The sequence below is a fragment of the Vidua chalybeata genome, chromosome 9, assembly GCF_026979565.1.
Source record: "Vidua chalybeata isolate OUT-0048 chromosome 9, bVidCha1 merged haplotype, whole genome shotgun sequence".
NCBI lineage: Eukaryota > Metazoa > Chordata > Aves > Passeriformes > Viduidae > Vidua > Vidua chalybeata.
In genome coordinates, this window is record NC_071538.1 from 31,253,716 (window position 1) to 31,271,214 (window position 17,499).

Consider the following 17,499-nt stretch of genomic DNA (forward strand, 5'->3'; position numbering starts at 1 on the left):
CAGTAGACCCTGCACTAAAACAAATAGCAACTGTTTAGTTCTGAACTGATTCTGCCCATACCAACAGTTGGAGCTGTGACTTCATCCCCTAAATGATCCTGATTGTTCAGTGCTTTTCTAAGCCATCTCTCATGTCCTTGAGGAAGAACTATTTTTAAAGAAATCTATTAAAGGAACAGTTTAGGGTGGAATGTGTCAATTCTGTAATCAACTAAACCATAAAATGTTGCTGTGACCAGGCACGTGTTGCCAGCCAGCCTGTCTGGGTTAGACTGGATGTTCTGGGAGGATGTTCTGTGATGGTTTAACCTAAGCCACATCCATGGAGAGGGGATTTGAATCTCTTCTTGCTGTCTGAGTGAGTTTGTCACATAAGGGCTGGCAGTTCACTAAGAACTGCTAGAAGAGAGTACTAAGAAGAGAGAATTAGACTGGAGTGGAACTATTCTGTGGTACATCAGACTTTTGGTTTTGAAAGACAGGTGTATGTGGGCTCAGTCCTCATGTTCTTAGTAGTTGCTTTTGCATGGGCCTTACAAGTTGGCTGCCTAATTAAGGCTGCAATAAATTATTCATCAGCTGAACTCATTAAATCAAAATTGCTTGCCTTTTAAAAGGTCATGCTGTAGGTTAAGAAAGCTATTTGGCTTGCAGAGTGTGAAAAATTGAAGCAGGCAATCACAATGTTTGGGATATTTTTTTTTAAATAGCTTTAAAATTTCTTATTCTAGCTCTGCTGCTGGAATGGAATTACTGCTAATACTGACTGAGCTTATGCTCTTGCCAGGCAAGCTGGAATCCTTTTCAACATATACTTTCTTGGTGTCCACTTGAAATATGCTTTTAGAATACCAGTATCTCTGGAATGTAATTCCTGGCGTCACACAGACAAAAGTATTAGTAAAAGTACAACAATGTCTAAATATGTCTCTAAAAGGTTTGAATGAATGCAGTTCTAAAATCTCTGATGTATTATTTTGAAATATGAGAAATTATTCCCACGGGAAGGGAAAGAGCAATGCTACTTGCACTGTGCAGACTGTTCTCTACATTTCAGCATTTCTTCAGTTATGATTCTCTTAATTGCTTTTGCCCTGTGATTTAATATTTTAATCATCCCTTGAAAGATGGGAGCAGTGGAAGATAGTAAGTTGGTGTTGTTTTGCCAGTATACTTTTCTTTTTTAAACTGCTGCTAGTGGAAGAGCAGGTGGTTCAGTGTAAGTGGCACATGAAACTGTCTGAGGGCACATGTTTAAATGTTTGCTTTTCATACCATCCTAAGAAGTTTATCTGGTGCTTCTTATCATACATGGTCAGTCAGTAAATAGCATCCTTCTGTAGCTTATGTGCTGTTTAAAGCAAATGTTCCTTGGCTCCTGAAAAATGTTAATTGTTACCATTAACTTGGCTGCACAGCATTTCCCTGAAGTAAATTCACTTCTTGATTGATAGTTTATTGCACAGAGTTTTATTTCCATCGATTCAGGGCACAGGAGTTTGGTGGTATTTGTCAGCTGGATTGAGCTTGTAAAGGGGATTCAATTTGTTGTAGGACCATCAATATCATCTTGATGGAAGCTCCTCCTTAAGGAAAATGCTCTTTTATATGAAATTAAGAAAAATATTTGCTTTGTATGCATCTTTCAATGGCATCCCTGCCCATGGTGGGGAGGGCTGGAACAAAATGATCATTAAAATCCCTTCCAACCCAAACCATTCTGTGATGCTATGAAATATAATCCATGAGATCACAGGCAGTAATGTTTAAAAGGAGATTCTAGCAATTTACACCAAAATCTTGCATAATATTTATTAAATACATGAATAATAGGAGTAATTTGAAAGTTTCAAACTTTAGAAGCATTTCATGTAATTGTTGCTTAACAGCATGAAGAGACTGCACAATAAACTTGCAAATGTGAATGCCCATCTCTCTCTCTCTACTGATCCACATAAAAAAAAATTATTTGCCCATTTCTTCTTGTTCTGCATCACAGCATCCTAATTACCTAACACTTGTGTGATACTGGCTGATACTTGCATCATTAGAAACAGTGCTGGAAAAGGACTGAGCTGTGAGTCCAGCAGAGGATCAGGCTGAACCTGAGCCTGCTGGAGTAGCAGGGAAAGGGATCGTTAGCTCCCTTCACATCTCTTGACTTTTTAGAAGGCTACTGTCCGCTTCCAGTCTCCTGAACTGCCCCCACCCTTGACTCCAAATTATACCAGCCTCTTCCATCTGCCTCACCTTACAGAACCTACTCTGCTGCTTCCACCAAGTCCAGTTTTGCCCTAATGTAGAAAAGGCCTGTGCTGGCTTTTTTCCTGTAACCAAGAGGTAAGAGCTCCACAAGAGCATCTGCATTTCAGAGCTGCAGCTGTGTACCTAGTGTCTCTTGATCTTTGTTGCATCACCAGGTACATGAGCCATAGCACTGTAAAATTATTTATGGCATTCTTTAGGATCGTAGGGTGGGAAGGAGAAGGAAAGGAGCTGGTCTCTGATAGCAAAACTGAAAAATGAGACTAGCAGGTGGTTTAAAAGTTTCTACAATATTACTGTTTCCTTCAGAGCTGACACTTGTGGGTTTTTACCACTGGCCCAAGTGTGTTTAGTCTTGATGAGAATGGAGACAGACCATAGCAAGAAAAATTCTGAGCTGATGGTTGGAGTCACAGAGGGAGTGGTCAGACATTGGAACAGGGGCCCAATGAGAAAACTCCATCCTTGGAGCTGTTCATAGCTCAGCTGAATGTAGAACCCAGCACAACATGGCTTAAATTTGGTGTTGGCGCTGACTTAGAACTTTGGCCCCCACTTTGGAGCAAGACATGGAGTCAGATGGTATCCACAGAGTATAAGGGGTTTGAGAAGCCTAAGCTTGTTTTGAGAAGAAAAGAATGGGTTTATTTATATATATATAGACACTTCTTATATCTCATCATATGCCTGCACTGAGGTCAAAATCCCCGTGTGTTCTGTGTAAGCGCAAGCTCTCCGGCAGGTTTTAAATAGACAGCTCTAGTGGGTGGATTTGGGGAAGAGGCTTTATATTCCAAATAACAAATAGAACAGATTTCTGCCTTAAATACAGCACTAATATGACTTCATAGAGCAACTTCAAACACCAATATGATGTAGAAAACCCTGTCTATGCACACATACACACACACACAATTTTTAAGGCAAGAAATGATTTTTCCTTCATTCTCTGCTACTTTTAAGCTGCACTACAAATGCAAGCTTTATAGAATAGAATTATTCTGGAGGCATTAAAAACAAAACCAGGGTGTCCATAAGATACATGTAAAAGTAAATGCCAGAGGTAGTTAGGATTAAAAATAAAGCAAACTGAAAGAAACACCTTTATTCTTTAGGCTTAGGAGAAAGTATATAAAAGAAAAAAATACTGTAAAATAACAAAAAAAAAAAAAAAAAAAAAAAGGAGTTGGGCAGAAAAATAGAAGTTGATGAGTTGGTATGTATAACAGCACTGTCATTCAGGTCTGCATCTAAATAAATAACTGCTGTGTTCCTCATCCCACACTCAGCTGGACTTCCTTGCTCTCATCAATGCCTTTCAGAAAGATTTTACAGAAATGATTGGTGTCCATTTAATCCAGCTGACCATCCAATAAATTTAACAAGGGAAGACTTCAAACTAGAAATGAGTGGTGTGATTGAGATGCTGCTTTGTGCGCTGCAGGGATTGCTTCTATCAGTCCTGTTTCCTTACAACAAAGGATTTAGCAAACAAATATTGCTATTCCTTTTCAAATAGAATGACTAATAGATTGTTTTCTTGCTTGGAGCTTCTAAATCTCCTTCCATATGGACTTTTTCTGTCTGAGAAGCTTTATCTGGTTTCCTTCCAGGGTCACGCATCACCACTGCTTTCACAGCCTTGCTTTGCATATACAAAGCTAATGCTCCTACCACATCCCCTCTGTTTTCAGCCGGATCAGATGGTGTGAGCCTTCTGTTTTGTATGGTGATTTGTATTGTTTTTAGCATAATTTATAAAGAAGGTGAGGAATTGCTCCTTCTGTTGGGCTTGAAGAGTGCTCAGTCCACCAGCTTGGATGCAACCAGCTGTGGGAACATGTGCGCCATGTAGGTTGCTGCCTTGATAACAGCAAGGCAATTCTTTCAGTAGGACTTTTCCTCACTTCCTTTTCTTAAAATACAAATTAGAAAAAATCCTGAAGCAGATTTAGTTTAAAACCTTGCCAGAGGCCCTATGTGCCTCTAATCTCCAAATAAAAAAACTTTTCTCATACAGCTTTTAATGTGCTGTCTCTGATACAACATTCTGGTATTGCTACGTTTTGTAAAATTCCCTCTGTAACTGCATAGTTTCATCAGGACTAGTTGATTTCTGATTACTTTTCACTTGCCTCGAAATATACATAAACCAGTACAACTTAGTGCTGTTAGCATGGCACAGTTTACAGCAAGTGGCTGAAGTGATAGAGCCACTGGCAGCTTGCAGCATGACTGGTTTTTTGGTAGTGAAGGAAGACTGTTCTTATTCCTAAAGAAGTCAAACTTCCCTGCTTTTGAACCACTTTGTCCCTTTGGTTAAAATTTCTTTAGAGGACACATTTTACCTGCATGTAGAACCAGCCAGCAGAGGTTGCCATTGATTTTCCTGTTATCTGCTCAGCAGAGCCTGGACTTCTCCTAGCAGACCTGAAACATATGGCTGCCAGGAGTGCTTGTTCTCAGAGCTGAGCACTCTGGGCACACACAGCAGGCACCAGCTGGGGCTGATCTGAGACCAAGGTGACTCAATGGTTACTGTGGTATTTGGAAGCTTCAGTAGTTACCAGTCCTTAAATCTGTGCGGAGCAGGATGTACTGAGCACGTAGTTCCTGTGATCTGCTTTGTCAGACTGTACCTGTACTTATCTCATGCCCCCTGTGTGCCTTTGGGGCTCTCTAATGTCCATTTTAAGGTGTTTTGGCTGTTTATATCCCTGGTGCCAACCACGATCTGCCCCAAAGAGAAGTGCTGGTCACTGCCATGCCTGTGCACACTGGTTGTTGTCCTCCTCCTCCTCCTCCCCCACAGGAGGAGTGGGAAGAGGAGGAATAAAAATTGCTCCCTATTGTTCTGCTCTGGTATGGATAACTGGGGCTTAAAGCTGTGCTCAGGGTCTAAATTTAGTCATTAAGTCTGTTGTTACAGCCATTTACCATTCTGAGGTATCAGAGATAGTTTAATTTTTTCTTAAATCCTCTGATAGAAGACTTTGGAATGATCACATGCCCTTGCTGCAAACCACTCTTACACTGCTGCAGTTTGTGCTGCTTCACATTGCTACAGACTTGTCATTCAGACTTGGACATTCGCTCCAGGCAATACTCAAAATACAAGATGTTAACTCAGGAGCCACTTATTAAAATTTTACCTTTGGTTTGCCATGGAGCTAGAAGGACTTAAATCACTGTAGTTTCTAATGACTTGGTTGGTTAAAGCCTCCAAGACATGTCTTCTGCTGGTTAATAGTTTGGACTATTTGGTTAATAGTCCAAAATGCTGTTCTGTGGTTGGTGTTTTGGTATCTAAATTTGCTAAATTTTCAGTGTCTAAGGATGCATGGAGTGTCTGTAAGATAACTTTGATGCTTGTACTTCTGTGACTGGATTTATTTTTAGGAAGCACGAAGTAACCAAAAGTTCTGAGTACTTAATCAGGGAATAGCTGCATCTGTTTGCAGGAGTAGAGAGCTGAGTTAATTGGTTCAGTTTGGAAAATAATGTGTTACAAGTATTTGTATTTAAACTGATACTGAAGCTATTAGGGTACTGGTAATACTTGAATAGTATCAAAAATTGGTACAGGTGAGTTTTGTAACATATATGTATTAAGTTTAGCAGTAATTCATTTGGGAATGTAATTAAAAAGGGGACTGTAATTTTGCCTTTTAAGGAAGACTAGAAAATTTGTGTGGCACTACAGCAGATATTTTACCAAGCTAAACCTCAGCAGGTGATCCTTGAAAGGTGAGAGCACAATTAATAACGTGGGATTGTTTTAGCAAACAGTTTCAGTGGGGCGACGACAGTAGTTTATTAGGTTATGTCTGGATTATGTACGCACATCTCTCTAGGAGGGACGTGCTGGTTTCCTCCCGAGACACCCGGAGCGCAGCGGTTCCGGGGCCGCGGGTACTCGGCTCGGTGGGTCCGGTGCCGCTCCCGGTGCCAGCGGCGGCGCCATTGGATGGGCCGGGAGCAGGGGAGCGGCCGGCACCGCTCCAGCGCCCGGCGGGCTGCGGCGGCGAGGAGGAGGAGCAGCGTGCTCAGGTGCAGGCAATCATCGCACGGGGGGAGCAGGGAGGCAGCGGCAGCCGCTCCAGCCGCACCGCGGTAACTGGACTGACTCCCTGTCAAGTATCGGACGTAGCGGCTGGTGAGGATGCGTGTAGGTGAGAAAGCATCTCTATTGCTTTAGCAGGGAATTGGAGAAACGAGTGATTTTATACGTGCTCTGTTGCTTATAGACAAAGGGAGCAAATAGGCGGAAATATTCGGGGATGTTATAAAATCTAAAAGGACTTTCTGTACAAGCGTGGTGGTGCACGACAGGAAATTAACTCCAAAAAGAATGCTTTCTCTCAAAGTGCTGCGACAGAATTGAACATTTGGCTTTTCTAGTATCTGAAATTCCTCCTGAAGACACGGCAAGGACTATCAGAAACATCAGAGAGATCCTGGTACTTTTAAAGAGACTTAAAGCAAATGCCAGCTGAATGACCTTGGAGATGATTTTATGTGGATTCATTAATTTTCACTGCTGGTCTTCTAGTCTCAGGAACTCTAGGATTAATGATGGTTCTAACGTTTTAGGGGCCTTTCAAAAAACAAGATTGTATACATTTAATTACCTGCCTAATGATTCCTGAACGAATCAAGCATTTACTTAAAATTGAACACAGAAGATGCTTTCTTTTAATGCTTTCTCTCTCTCCATAGCTGTGAATAAAATGAACAAGGTAATGTCCTGCAAATAGAAGAACAATTTTTTTACAGCAACTATTTATTATGCAGATCATCTAATAAATATAGAAACCTTAAACCCCTGAGAAGATGAAGCTGAGCAACAGAATAAAGGAGTAGTAAACAATGGCAGCTTTTCTAGTCAAATCAGCATTTCATTAGCTTCCCAGCAGAATGCAGATGGAAGTTTCTGAGCTCGTTGTGTGGGGTTTTGTGAAATGATTCAGTTGTTGCTACAGAGGTGAGCAATATCATGGATATACCTATGAACTCCTGGGTACTGATCCACTGTAGTAGATATGGCAGAGTTTCTAAAGATGATTCTTTTAAATTGCCAATGCTGAAATTAAATTCAAGAGGATTTATTTTGTCTATGGGGACACTGAATTATGATTCTGGCATTCATAACTGTAATGGACTATAACTGTTTAAAGGAACTGTAAATATTGACATGAGTCTCCAAAATCTATTTTTAAATTATTTTCATTTTTAAATGAATAGACATGATCTTCCTCGTTGTATGTGAGATGTATGTTTTCTTTCTTGGGAGCCAGAGGACAAATCTCCTCCATCCCCCACCTGTCTCCCCCTAAATAAAATTCATTATTCATACCCAAATAGTGGTGAGTCTATTGGAATTAACCTTGACAAAAATGTTTTCCTTACCTTTCCAATGAATAGCATGGATAAGATGGGAGTACCATCTTCTGAATTGAACAAGAAAAGACAGCATTAGAGGATGAACTTTTTCCTTTAATCTCCAAACAGTCTGTGATTTAAACTAAGACATAAAGATTATCTCCAGTAACTGCTGGTCTAGGAAACCTGAGCTGTACTGAGGTTACTCCTTCCCTTCCTCTCCCTCTCCCCAGTATATTCCAAAGTAAACGACTTTCTCAGGAAACCAAGTCAGCAATTTCCCTCCCCTCCTTCCCTGGGAAATGAATGTGTCTCTTTTGTCAGTTTTTATTTCTGTTTGTTTTAGAAGTGCCTTGTGTTTGCTAAAGATGGGTCAAGAGCACTGGAGGAGCTGATCAGTGGCCTTTCTCTTTCTGGCTTTTGTTTTTCTTTTCTTTCTTTCTTTCTCTCTTTCTTTATTTTGTTTTTTCCTTAAAGCCAAGGTGTGCCAGAGGTGATGCACTGATGCTGAGGAGGCATCAACAGCTCTGGGACTCTAATCCTCTCCCATGTAAGCACTGGCAGTGTCTGCAAAGAGAGACTGTGAGACGCTGAAACAGACTTTAGCTGCTGTTCAGCAGGTCACCTGCTCACTAAGGCTCAGATTGCACTGTTCCCCTAAGCACAAAGCATGAACCAGTCCCGATGGATTGAATGGAGGACTCTGAATATGAGCAGTAGTGTTATGAACATATCTGAGCACCTCTCCTGCCCTCTTGGATTTGGTCACTACAATGCAGTTGACATCTGTATCCTTGAGACAGTCGTTATTGTCTTGCTAACATTTTTAATTATTGCGGGTAACTTAACTGTGATATTTGTTTTCCACTGTGCTCCACTCCTGCATCATTACACCACCAGCTATTTTATTCAGACCATGGCCTATGCTGATCTTTTTGTTGGAGTCAGCTGCTTGGTTCCTACTTTGTCACTGCTCCACTACTCAACAGGTGTCCACGAGTCCTTGACTTGCCAAGTTTTTGGATACATCATCTCTGTACTCAAAAGCGTATCTATGGCATGTCTGGCTTGCATCAGCGTGGATCGCTATCTCGCTATAACAAAGCCTCTCTCCTATAACCAACTGGTCACACCTTGTCGCTTGAGAATCTGCATCAGTCTGATCTGGATATACTCTTGCCTGATCTTCTTGCCTTCTTTTTTTGGTTGGGGAAAACCTGGTTACCATGGAGATATTTTTGAATGGTGTGCTACCTCCTGGCTAACTAATGCCTACTTTACTGGCTTTATCGTGTGCTTACTGTACGCTCCTGCTGCCTTTGTCATATGTTTCACCTATTTCCACATCTTTAAAATTTGCCGGCAGCACACCAAAGAGATCAGTGATCGGAGAGCTCGATTTCCTAACCACGAGGGGGATGCTGCTGGGGAGGCTGGGCACAGCCCCGACCGCCGCTATGCCATGGTTTTGTTCCGGATAACCAGCGTGTTCTACGTGCTCTGGCTCCCTTATATCATATACTTTCTGCTGGAAAGCTCTAGGGTGTTGGAAAACCCAGCACTCTCCTTCCTAACTACATGGCTTGCTATAAGCAATAGTTTCTGCAACTGTGTGATATATAGCCTCTCCAACAGCGTTTTCAGGCTGGGACTACGGAGACTGTCAGAGACAATATGTTCATCTTGTGTGTGTTCAAAAGACAGGGATGTACGGGACCCTAAGCCGAGGAAACGGGCCAATTCCTGCTCCATTTAAAGAAAACCTGGTGCATGTAATCAAATGCTGAGTTTTGATAGTATTTGTGGTATCTGGAAACTTGCCAGAGAGAAATGTTTACTTGAACAGCTTGCCATGGTGTTAGAGTGAATTTAAAAGGGATCCTGGAAAAGGCAAAGGCAGCTGTAAGGAGGGTCACTGAACTCTTGTGAAACTGTCAGGAGAACAATTCAACAGAAGTGATGAAGAAAGTCAGAACAAAAAAATCTTCTAAAGGGCATGAAGTAACTAGCACATCAGAGGAGGTTCCTTGTAAAACAAATTAGTTAGTTACTATCTTATATTTTCCCCTCGTAGACAAGTTGTCTTTGTGTCAGAGTATACTGTAGCCTTCAGATTTTTAATGCATTTAAGAGGAAGCAATCAACACCACAGTATGCAGCTATCCGTAAATTATATACTTGAGGACTGTAGTAGATACTGCAGGTAATAATCAGCTCTATCTTTGCTCACATATTGTACAATTTTCAGTTGTACAAAATATCTGCAGCGCATAAACCCTACCCTGGGCATGACGCTTTGGGATAAACTGGCACCTTGTGGTACAACTTGCACAGAAGTTCTCCCTCTCATTTCCCCTTTTTCCCCATGCTGTGCATCCCTCTATTCCATTGTGTGCAGGTGGGTGAGTTTGAGGGCACCTGTGAGGTTACCTGGATTCCAAACCATTCTTTCTGCAGGAAGCAGTGGCCCTCCCTGGCTGGCTGCAACTGCCCATGTACAATGATTTCTCCAGTCGTTCACTCTCTTGACCCATTTCAATCAGCACACACTGTTGATATCATGTCCTTTAGGCTGTACTGAAGTTTTTCCTTACTTGTTCCACAGGTGCTCCTAATGCAGATATGATAGTGGCACAGAGCAGTGTGCAGCACTGCTTAGAAAATTAAAAATAACTGACCCTTCTCTTTGGGAAATCTAAAGAGCTTACTGTTGTAGCTGTCAGTCTGTTGTGTGAACCTCACTTGCACATACTGTATTTTTTTTTAAGAGAAAACGTAAGTTGTGGTCTGTGCCTAATGTTTTCATAGCACATGGAGTAGGTCAATGCTACAGGATCAAAAAATTTACACTTGCTTTAAGAGAAATACTTCTGTGCAGCTCTTTGTTAGACAAGTGTTCTCAGAGGAGGTAAACAAGACAGTCTGGTGTTAAATACAGGCCGAGAGCTTCGGTATGTCCTTTTGTACTGAGCTGACTTTCAGGTCCACTGATGAAATCTTTTTGATTTTGCAAGGGCACACATAAGGTTTGTGTAATAAATTGCCAGGGGTTCAGATGCATGCCAATCAATACAATATTTAAATTATAACTTTGAACCAAATGTAATTTCCTTAGATGGTTATTGGCTTTTAAAAAAAAGGCCCAATTATTGATTATTGGTGCCTTTTAACACTGCACTATTATTCCTTCTTTCACCAAAATGCATATGTAAAGATTGTGCCTATTACTTTTTGTAATGAAAGTTGACCACGTGTGCACACTTGTGGTTTACTCTAGAGCTCCCTTAATACTGTACTCTTTGTTCTGTTGAGGTGGTTCTGAACCCCTATACATTTTTTTTTAAACCTGTAAGAAAGTTGAAACAATGGAATAAAGTAGTATTATGTCAATAAAACTCAGCCTTGGCGTTAGTTCCCTGATGTTACACTCTGTTCTCTGGGAAAGTCCTTTTGGGTTAGGAGTCAAGTGAACAATTTCAAATCCAAATTTCAAAGTTGCTTTCTTAATGTCTAAAATGTTCATATTCTGGTTTCTGGCATTGCACATCTTCAAGTAGATTCAAACATGACTTGAAACATTCCTCGAGCTGAGCTGTTGCTGGCACCCAGCTCTCACAGACATTAGGGAAAAATGAGTATCCTTTGCATGGATCTCGTAATGCTCCACGTCTCCAGGAATGTATTTGCTGCCTTCTTTTGACAAGTTCATGTTTATTTCAGGAGGCTCTTTTGGCTCACTGCTGCTCTGTATGGTTGTGTAACCCCAACTCTTCCTGCAAACATGACTTGGATTCATTTAGTTTTGTCATTCTTTTGTCATTTTTTTCCCTGCTGAGTAGGCCCTCAGCAAGCAAGGCTTAGACAAGGAGCAATGAAATATCTTATCACTCACAATTCACAGGGCTGGTTTCTTACCAGTAAAGTAATTTTATATCTGTGCTCCAGAGCTGGCTGCTCAGAGCTCCTGATTTTCATTGGCATGTCTGGTAACAAGTTTCTATGGGACCTTCTGGAATCCAAGAAAAGTTCTAGCAGGTGCTAAAGTCAAACTGAACCTCAGCTGTGGGCAGCAGATGTGTTGTGACTGTGGTATTGTAACTCCAGATGTGTCAAACACCTGAGCAAACTCATTTGGCTCAGTTGTGCCTTAGTGGAACCCTGTTTGTGTGACCTCAGCAAGTGCAGTTGGTGTACAGCAGCTTGAAGGTTTATTGCCTGAAAATGGTGGGGCCGGGGTAGGGCTTGGCCTCAGGGGCTGCACCACAAAGTTTGCTCACCCTGAGGGGCACAGTCAGCAATATGTTCCTCTTTGCCATCATGTTTAGTGTGTGGATTTGTCGGGTGGAATTAGAGATTTCCTTTTTCCTCAGGCTGTTCTTGGAGGGAGAGAATGTAAGAGAAATCCAATACCCTGGAACCAGCTTGTAGGTTCCAAGGTTCTTAACCCCTTTTTAAAGTTTTTGGTTTGTTGAACACTGGCTTCATGTTGTTGGTGCAGGAACACTAATTTGCTTCCTTGGACTCTGAATTTCAGCTGCTGTAAAGTCACATTTCACCCTATTCTCTATAAGTCTCCTGGAGTGTGTCAAATGAAACATCCTTAGCAGATTTAAATACTGCTTTTTTTCTTTGTTTCCCAGGTGACAGGATTTGACCTGGTCAGTCACATGAATCTTTAAATTTAGTATGTGTGTTTCATTTTATGGAAGTGTTTTCTAAACTCATGATTTAAAATTTTTATTTGAGGGACGTTTTGTTACTGTTTACTAATGCTGTCTGAGGATTCCAGCTGGTGCTAAATTCTCTTCCAGAATTAGAAGGCTGGGCATTTGAATGGATTTAAAAAGTCACAGAAATTCCAGTCACCCAATCACCAATCACTTTTGATTTTTGTTCTGTCTTTATATAAAGTTGCATATTCTTGTAGGAAAACCTGCTTAAACAATGTCACTTTTAAAGCTGGCTCCCGCTTTAATGTGCCTGAAGATCTTCATGGTTTATGAAATGCCTGGTAAATAGGAGACCAGACACTGACAAGAGAAGTTGATGTGAAAAAATCGTTGTTGATAATACAGGTAATAAAAAGGAAACAGATGTAAAATACAAAACAAAAAAATGAAGCTATATGCTTGATAGATAAGCAAAACAGATATATATATATATATATATACACATATATATATACACACACACAAAAAAAAAAAAAAAACCTCCTTTAGGCAGGTAGATTATGTTTTGCCGTTACATTTCTCTGGGATACTTATATTTGCAGCATACCAGGGGCAATGTCAAGGTCAATTACATTACCATTTCTAGAACCTCATGTCTGCACCTAAGGAAAAGTCCAAAAAACTGTGTAATGGCAGCAAAAGAACTACCAGAGAAATATTTTTTTCTTCACTACATTCTGTGTGCTCCCTTACTTTCTGGCTAAGTAAATTTCTTTTTTAAGAACTATTCTTTAACAGGAAAGAGAACTGCAGTGATGAAAAGCACACATTGCTATCTTCTAAGATTTACTTATTGTCTTATAGTAAGATATTCTGTTTCTGCTTAAGAATCCATTTTGGAATTGTACTTGGTAAAGCATGAAGTACTGTGCAAGTTCTATTTTCGTGCAGTCTTTGTGCTTCCTCTGTTGAAAAGTTGGGAAAAGTTGCTTTATTGAGTTGCCTTTCACAGGTAGTTTAGTAAGACCTTTTAAAAATAGTGGGTTTATTTGTTTTATGATTAATTTTCATTCATTAGTGTTTGACAGTGAAATATCCTTGATTACACTTAGTTTTACACTCAGCAAAAGCAGTAAAATGTTCTTTTATGGGTAAATGAACTTAGCAGTCAATATTAGAAATCGAGATTTAATGATGAGTTGCTTCAATAGCTATTTTATTTCAATGTGGAGCTGTTTTACCTTTCCATATTGCAGTCATAGCTAAAGACATAAATATACAGATTCTTCTTGAAAGTTGGTGTTGGGATGCTGGGGATCTGTATCTCTGAAGCCAAGCCCTGCTGTTCTCAGGGTGGGGGTATCCCTTTATTTATCCCTTTATTTAGCAGCTTTCCAGCTCAGTTGCAGCGCACTGGGCAGCACCACAGTCCTGGAGCTGAGTGTGCCAGGGAGAATTGCCAGGGTTTCTGCAGGCTGGTGTTGCTGTGGGGGAGGAATGTCACTGAAGGTGGCAGTGGCCTCCCCAGCCATCCACCAGGACCAGCTGATTTGCAGATCTTTCACTTTTATTGTCCCTGTCACCAAAAGGAGAAGTTTAAGCCATTGATTTCATCCCTGGCCCCTGTTCCCTCTGACTCTTTTTCTTATGGATAGAACGATGCATCTTCCCACTGAAGAACTGAATTTGGTTGATTTCTTTGGGTTTTTTTCACTGAAAATTTTCATGTGTGTCATTTGAGTGGCCAAACCAAACACTGCTTTGTTAACTAGGTGCCAATTAATTAGCAGACCTTTCCAGAAATGGCAGCATCACTGAGGTAGTGTTTTCCTGTTGTTTGCAGCGTTGCCTGGAATATTGCTTAAAGGAATCACTTTCCAAAGATTACATTTTTTTGCTAAACCAAACACAGAGTTCAAGTAAACCTGATTTTCCCCCTCATTTTACATAGACATACACATTTTTTATCTATGTACTGAATTTATACCTAGAAGTCAGCATTTTTAACCAAAGCCTATGCCATTATTGCTGGTGGCATGAAAGCAATGTAGAAGGGTATTTAAGAGGAGCTTCCTACACATGGATTTTTCTAGTCATTCTGTAAAGAAATTATTCCTTTCCCCATCTGATATTAGGACAATCCCCTGAGGTCCATGAGCTGTAAGTGCTAAAGGAGTGGGATGTGAATGGAGAAGAAGCTGTTAATGGCTCCATGCCCCAGCTCAGCCCTGGGAAAATACTGAAACCCCTCATTTTTACATCCATAATTTCTTTAGGCTCCTCCTTTGTGCAAGTACTGTGAAAGGTAGGACGAATATAAGGAAACCTTAGTGCTTTCAGCTGCACTGATGGGTGGCTAGGAAAAGTAATTTCAGGCAGTAAAATCCTTGGGACTTTATCCCAGTCTTACACTGCCTGCTGCCAGCCTTAACCCTCTGGAGCAGACTGTGACAGCAGGGCTGCAGGGTTGCGTTTTAACCGCCGTGTGACTCCGTCTGGACAAAAATAAAGGTGACTGGGAGCAAAATGAAACTTTTCTAAGTGCAGTGATTACCAGGGAAAAGAGTTTCTTTTTTCCAGTGTGATGTTCACCCCTGCCTCAAAGCTCACAATCTAAAACTGACAGCTGGCAGTGTTAGAAAAAGAGACAAACACTAAGCTTTTGAGAAGGGGAAGCTCAGAGATGTCAGTGTCATCATCTGAGGGCACTTCTGCAACTTGACAGCATTGTTCTTTGTTATCTTTAAATGAAATGTCTTTTTTTTTTTTTCCTTCTATATATTATTTCAGTAAGCACAAATTCTTCTCATCATGGAAAAAGTCCATTTTATGAGATATTTAAATGAGGGACAGGGTAGTGGTTTGGGCAAGTATGACAGAGGGTCCCAAGTTACTTGTGAAAACATGTTCTACTTCAAATTTCATACACTTTAAGCAGGAACATCTTCAAATACCTGTCCCAGGTAAGGCTTTCCAGTCCTTGTATCATCTCTCCAGTATTGTTTATGCTTGTGCAGGTATTATGGAGAAGTCCTTCTTGTGGAGCAGCTAAATTTGGAATGGCAAATTGACAAATGATGTTTTCTGTGATAGAATAGATTTAACAGTTCTTAAGGGAGCTTTAGGAAAGACACTGGCTGAACCTCCTCGTATCTCAGCTGTTTGGGGTCATTGGCAGCTCTGCACAAACCTGGTTTTGGGTACTGCTGTGTGGGGCTGAGCTTATGCATGTGCCTGTCATCCTCTACAGATGGGGTGAGAGACAGCTGGAGGCAATAATGCCTTAAACTGCCTCAACAAGACTTTTTCAGAGCTGTGGTTATCAGAGTTTTTAATGGTAAGGAAATTTTGTTGCAATTAAAAAAAGAGAGATCTATATGCTGTGAGTAATGAGTTGTTACCAGGTCAAGAACAGAGTAGTCTGGTTTTCATCTGTGCCATCAACATGCCAAAAGGATCTTCATATTAGAATTTTATTATAATTAGTAGATTTTTCAAGCACTGCAATTTTTATAGGGAGTTTTAATGCAACTGTATGTACAAAAGAATTGTAAATAGTCACATAATGGCAAGGTTTCAGTGGCAGCTTTTCCTGCATTTCAGGGGCTTTAGGGACCACTTTGTAGCTCAAGTTGGATAAGTTCTAAGTGTGTGCTGAAATTACCAAAGCCAAGATGGCAAACATAGGCTGCAAATGCAAGATGTTGATCCAAAACTACTTTCCCTGTAATACTGGATATTTGATATTGTCCAGGCAATTATCTCATGCTGCCTTACAGAACAGAAAGAACTCTAACACATGTAAGCAGAACTACATGTTGTTCTAATGAAATTATGTATAAGATTTTTGATTTTTCAGCTCAGGACTCATATATTTTCTGTGATCTCTTACTTTGGGAGCTTCTAACGAATTCATTATTTCCATTTTCTAGCTGTGCTTTACTTGATCTCTGTTTTTTCGGTCTTTGAAATTCAATTTTCAATTTGAGTTTTCAATCCATTTTTGCTGGTTTTGTAGCTGTATTCTTCACTTGACTCATGTAAAAACTTTATGGAGTATTGGAAAGGTCATGTCCTTGAAGGGAGCTGCATCCAGTCTGAAATGTACTCAGGCTGCATTTCATTGTGTCTGAAAGAAGGATTGCTGTACCTCGTTCACCACATTTCAGGTGTCTTGGCAAGAGCATCAGTGACAAATAAGTTCTCTAACATCCTCTGTTGGGCTGAAACATTTGCCTCTGATTTTGTCTGTAAATGTTGCTAACTAAAGGAACTCTGTTTTGGTGGTGAATCAGTATTTTGGATGGGGTTTATGGAGATAATTTATCTGTCTGTTGTATTTCCTCTGGTTCTAATGGTGGAACAGTAAGGTTATTGCTTAAATGCTGCAGGAAGTTCTGTCCACTTCCCCACCTTTTTTTGGGAAAAGTATGTCTGTGGTGGTTGGTCATTGATACAATTGGACTTCAGTGATCATCTTATTTTATGAAATTGGTTGCATTAGTAATGCCTGTAATTTGAAAATAAAAATCATAATGAAGTGCTCTTGTAATAATGGTATTGATTTTGTTTAAAAATAAATTATACCAATATGAAAATTCTTTACAATGGTATAGAGACATTTGAAATGTGTTTTATTTGAGGAATACCTGCTGATAATTTGTTTTGGGACAGATGAGATTTCGGGGGGGGGGGCAGGGGGAGAGATAAAATTCAAGAGATAAAATATAAATATTAATTCTGGAGAAAAACAGGTCTTGCTTTTCATACAATGATAAAATTAATTGATTCTGCTTTCTGCGAGGGAATTTTGGGTTTCTGTGCATCACCTTATAGAGATGGTAGCTTAAGGAGCCATGGCTTACCAAAAAGTGTTGAGATATTAGTAATTATAAAAATAATAATATTACTGGAAATCATCTCTACCATCACCATGATGTACCTAGACCTTGAATCCCAGCTGTAACTAGTCCATGGTAGCACAGCTGGAAGGAATTCTGAGGAATGGCAAAGGGAGAGTTAGAGTCTCTAGGATTTTCCAACTTAGAAAAGAGGATCAACATACAGGGGAGTTTGAGAAATCTGTGAGGTTGGGATTGTCCTGGGGGAGAACTGGGTGTAATTACCCACTGTTAAAAAAAAAAAAAAAAAAAAAAAAAAAACACCATAAAAACAAAGGAAG

General features: G+C 40.3%; 2 protein-coding genes across 4 annotated transcripts in view; both read left to right on the forward strand.

The window, feature by feature from the left end:
- RABGAP1L (RAB GTPase activating protein 1 like) overlaps positions 1–17,499 on the forward strand; it is a 231,670-nt gene that overhangs the window by 67,353 nt on the left and 146,818 nt on the right. The window lies entirely within an intron of this gene.
- GPR52 (G protein-coupled receptor 52) lies at positions 8,318–11,017 on the forward strand. Its single transcript, XM_053950362.1, has one exon. It carries the CDS (start codon positions 8,318–8,320, stop codon positions 9,401–9,403), a length of 1,086 nt encoding a protein of 361 aa, XP_053806337.1. The 3' UTR covers positions 9,404–11,017.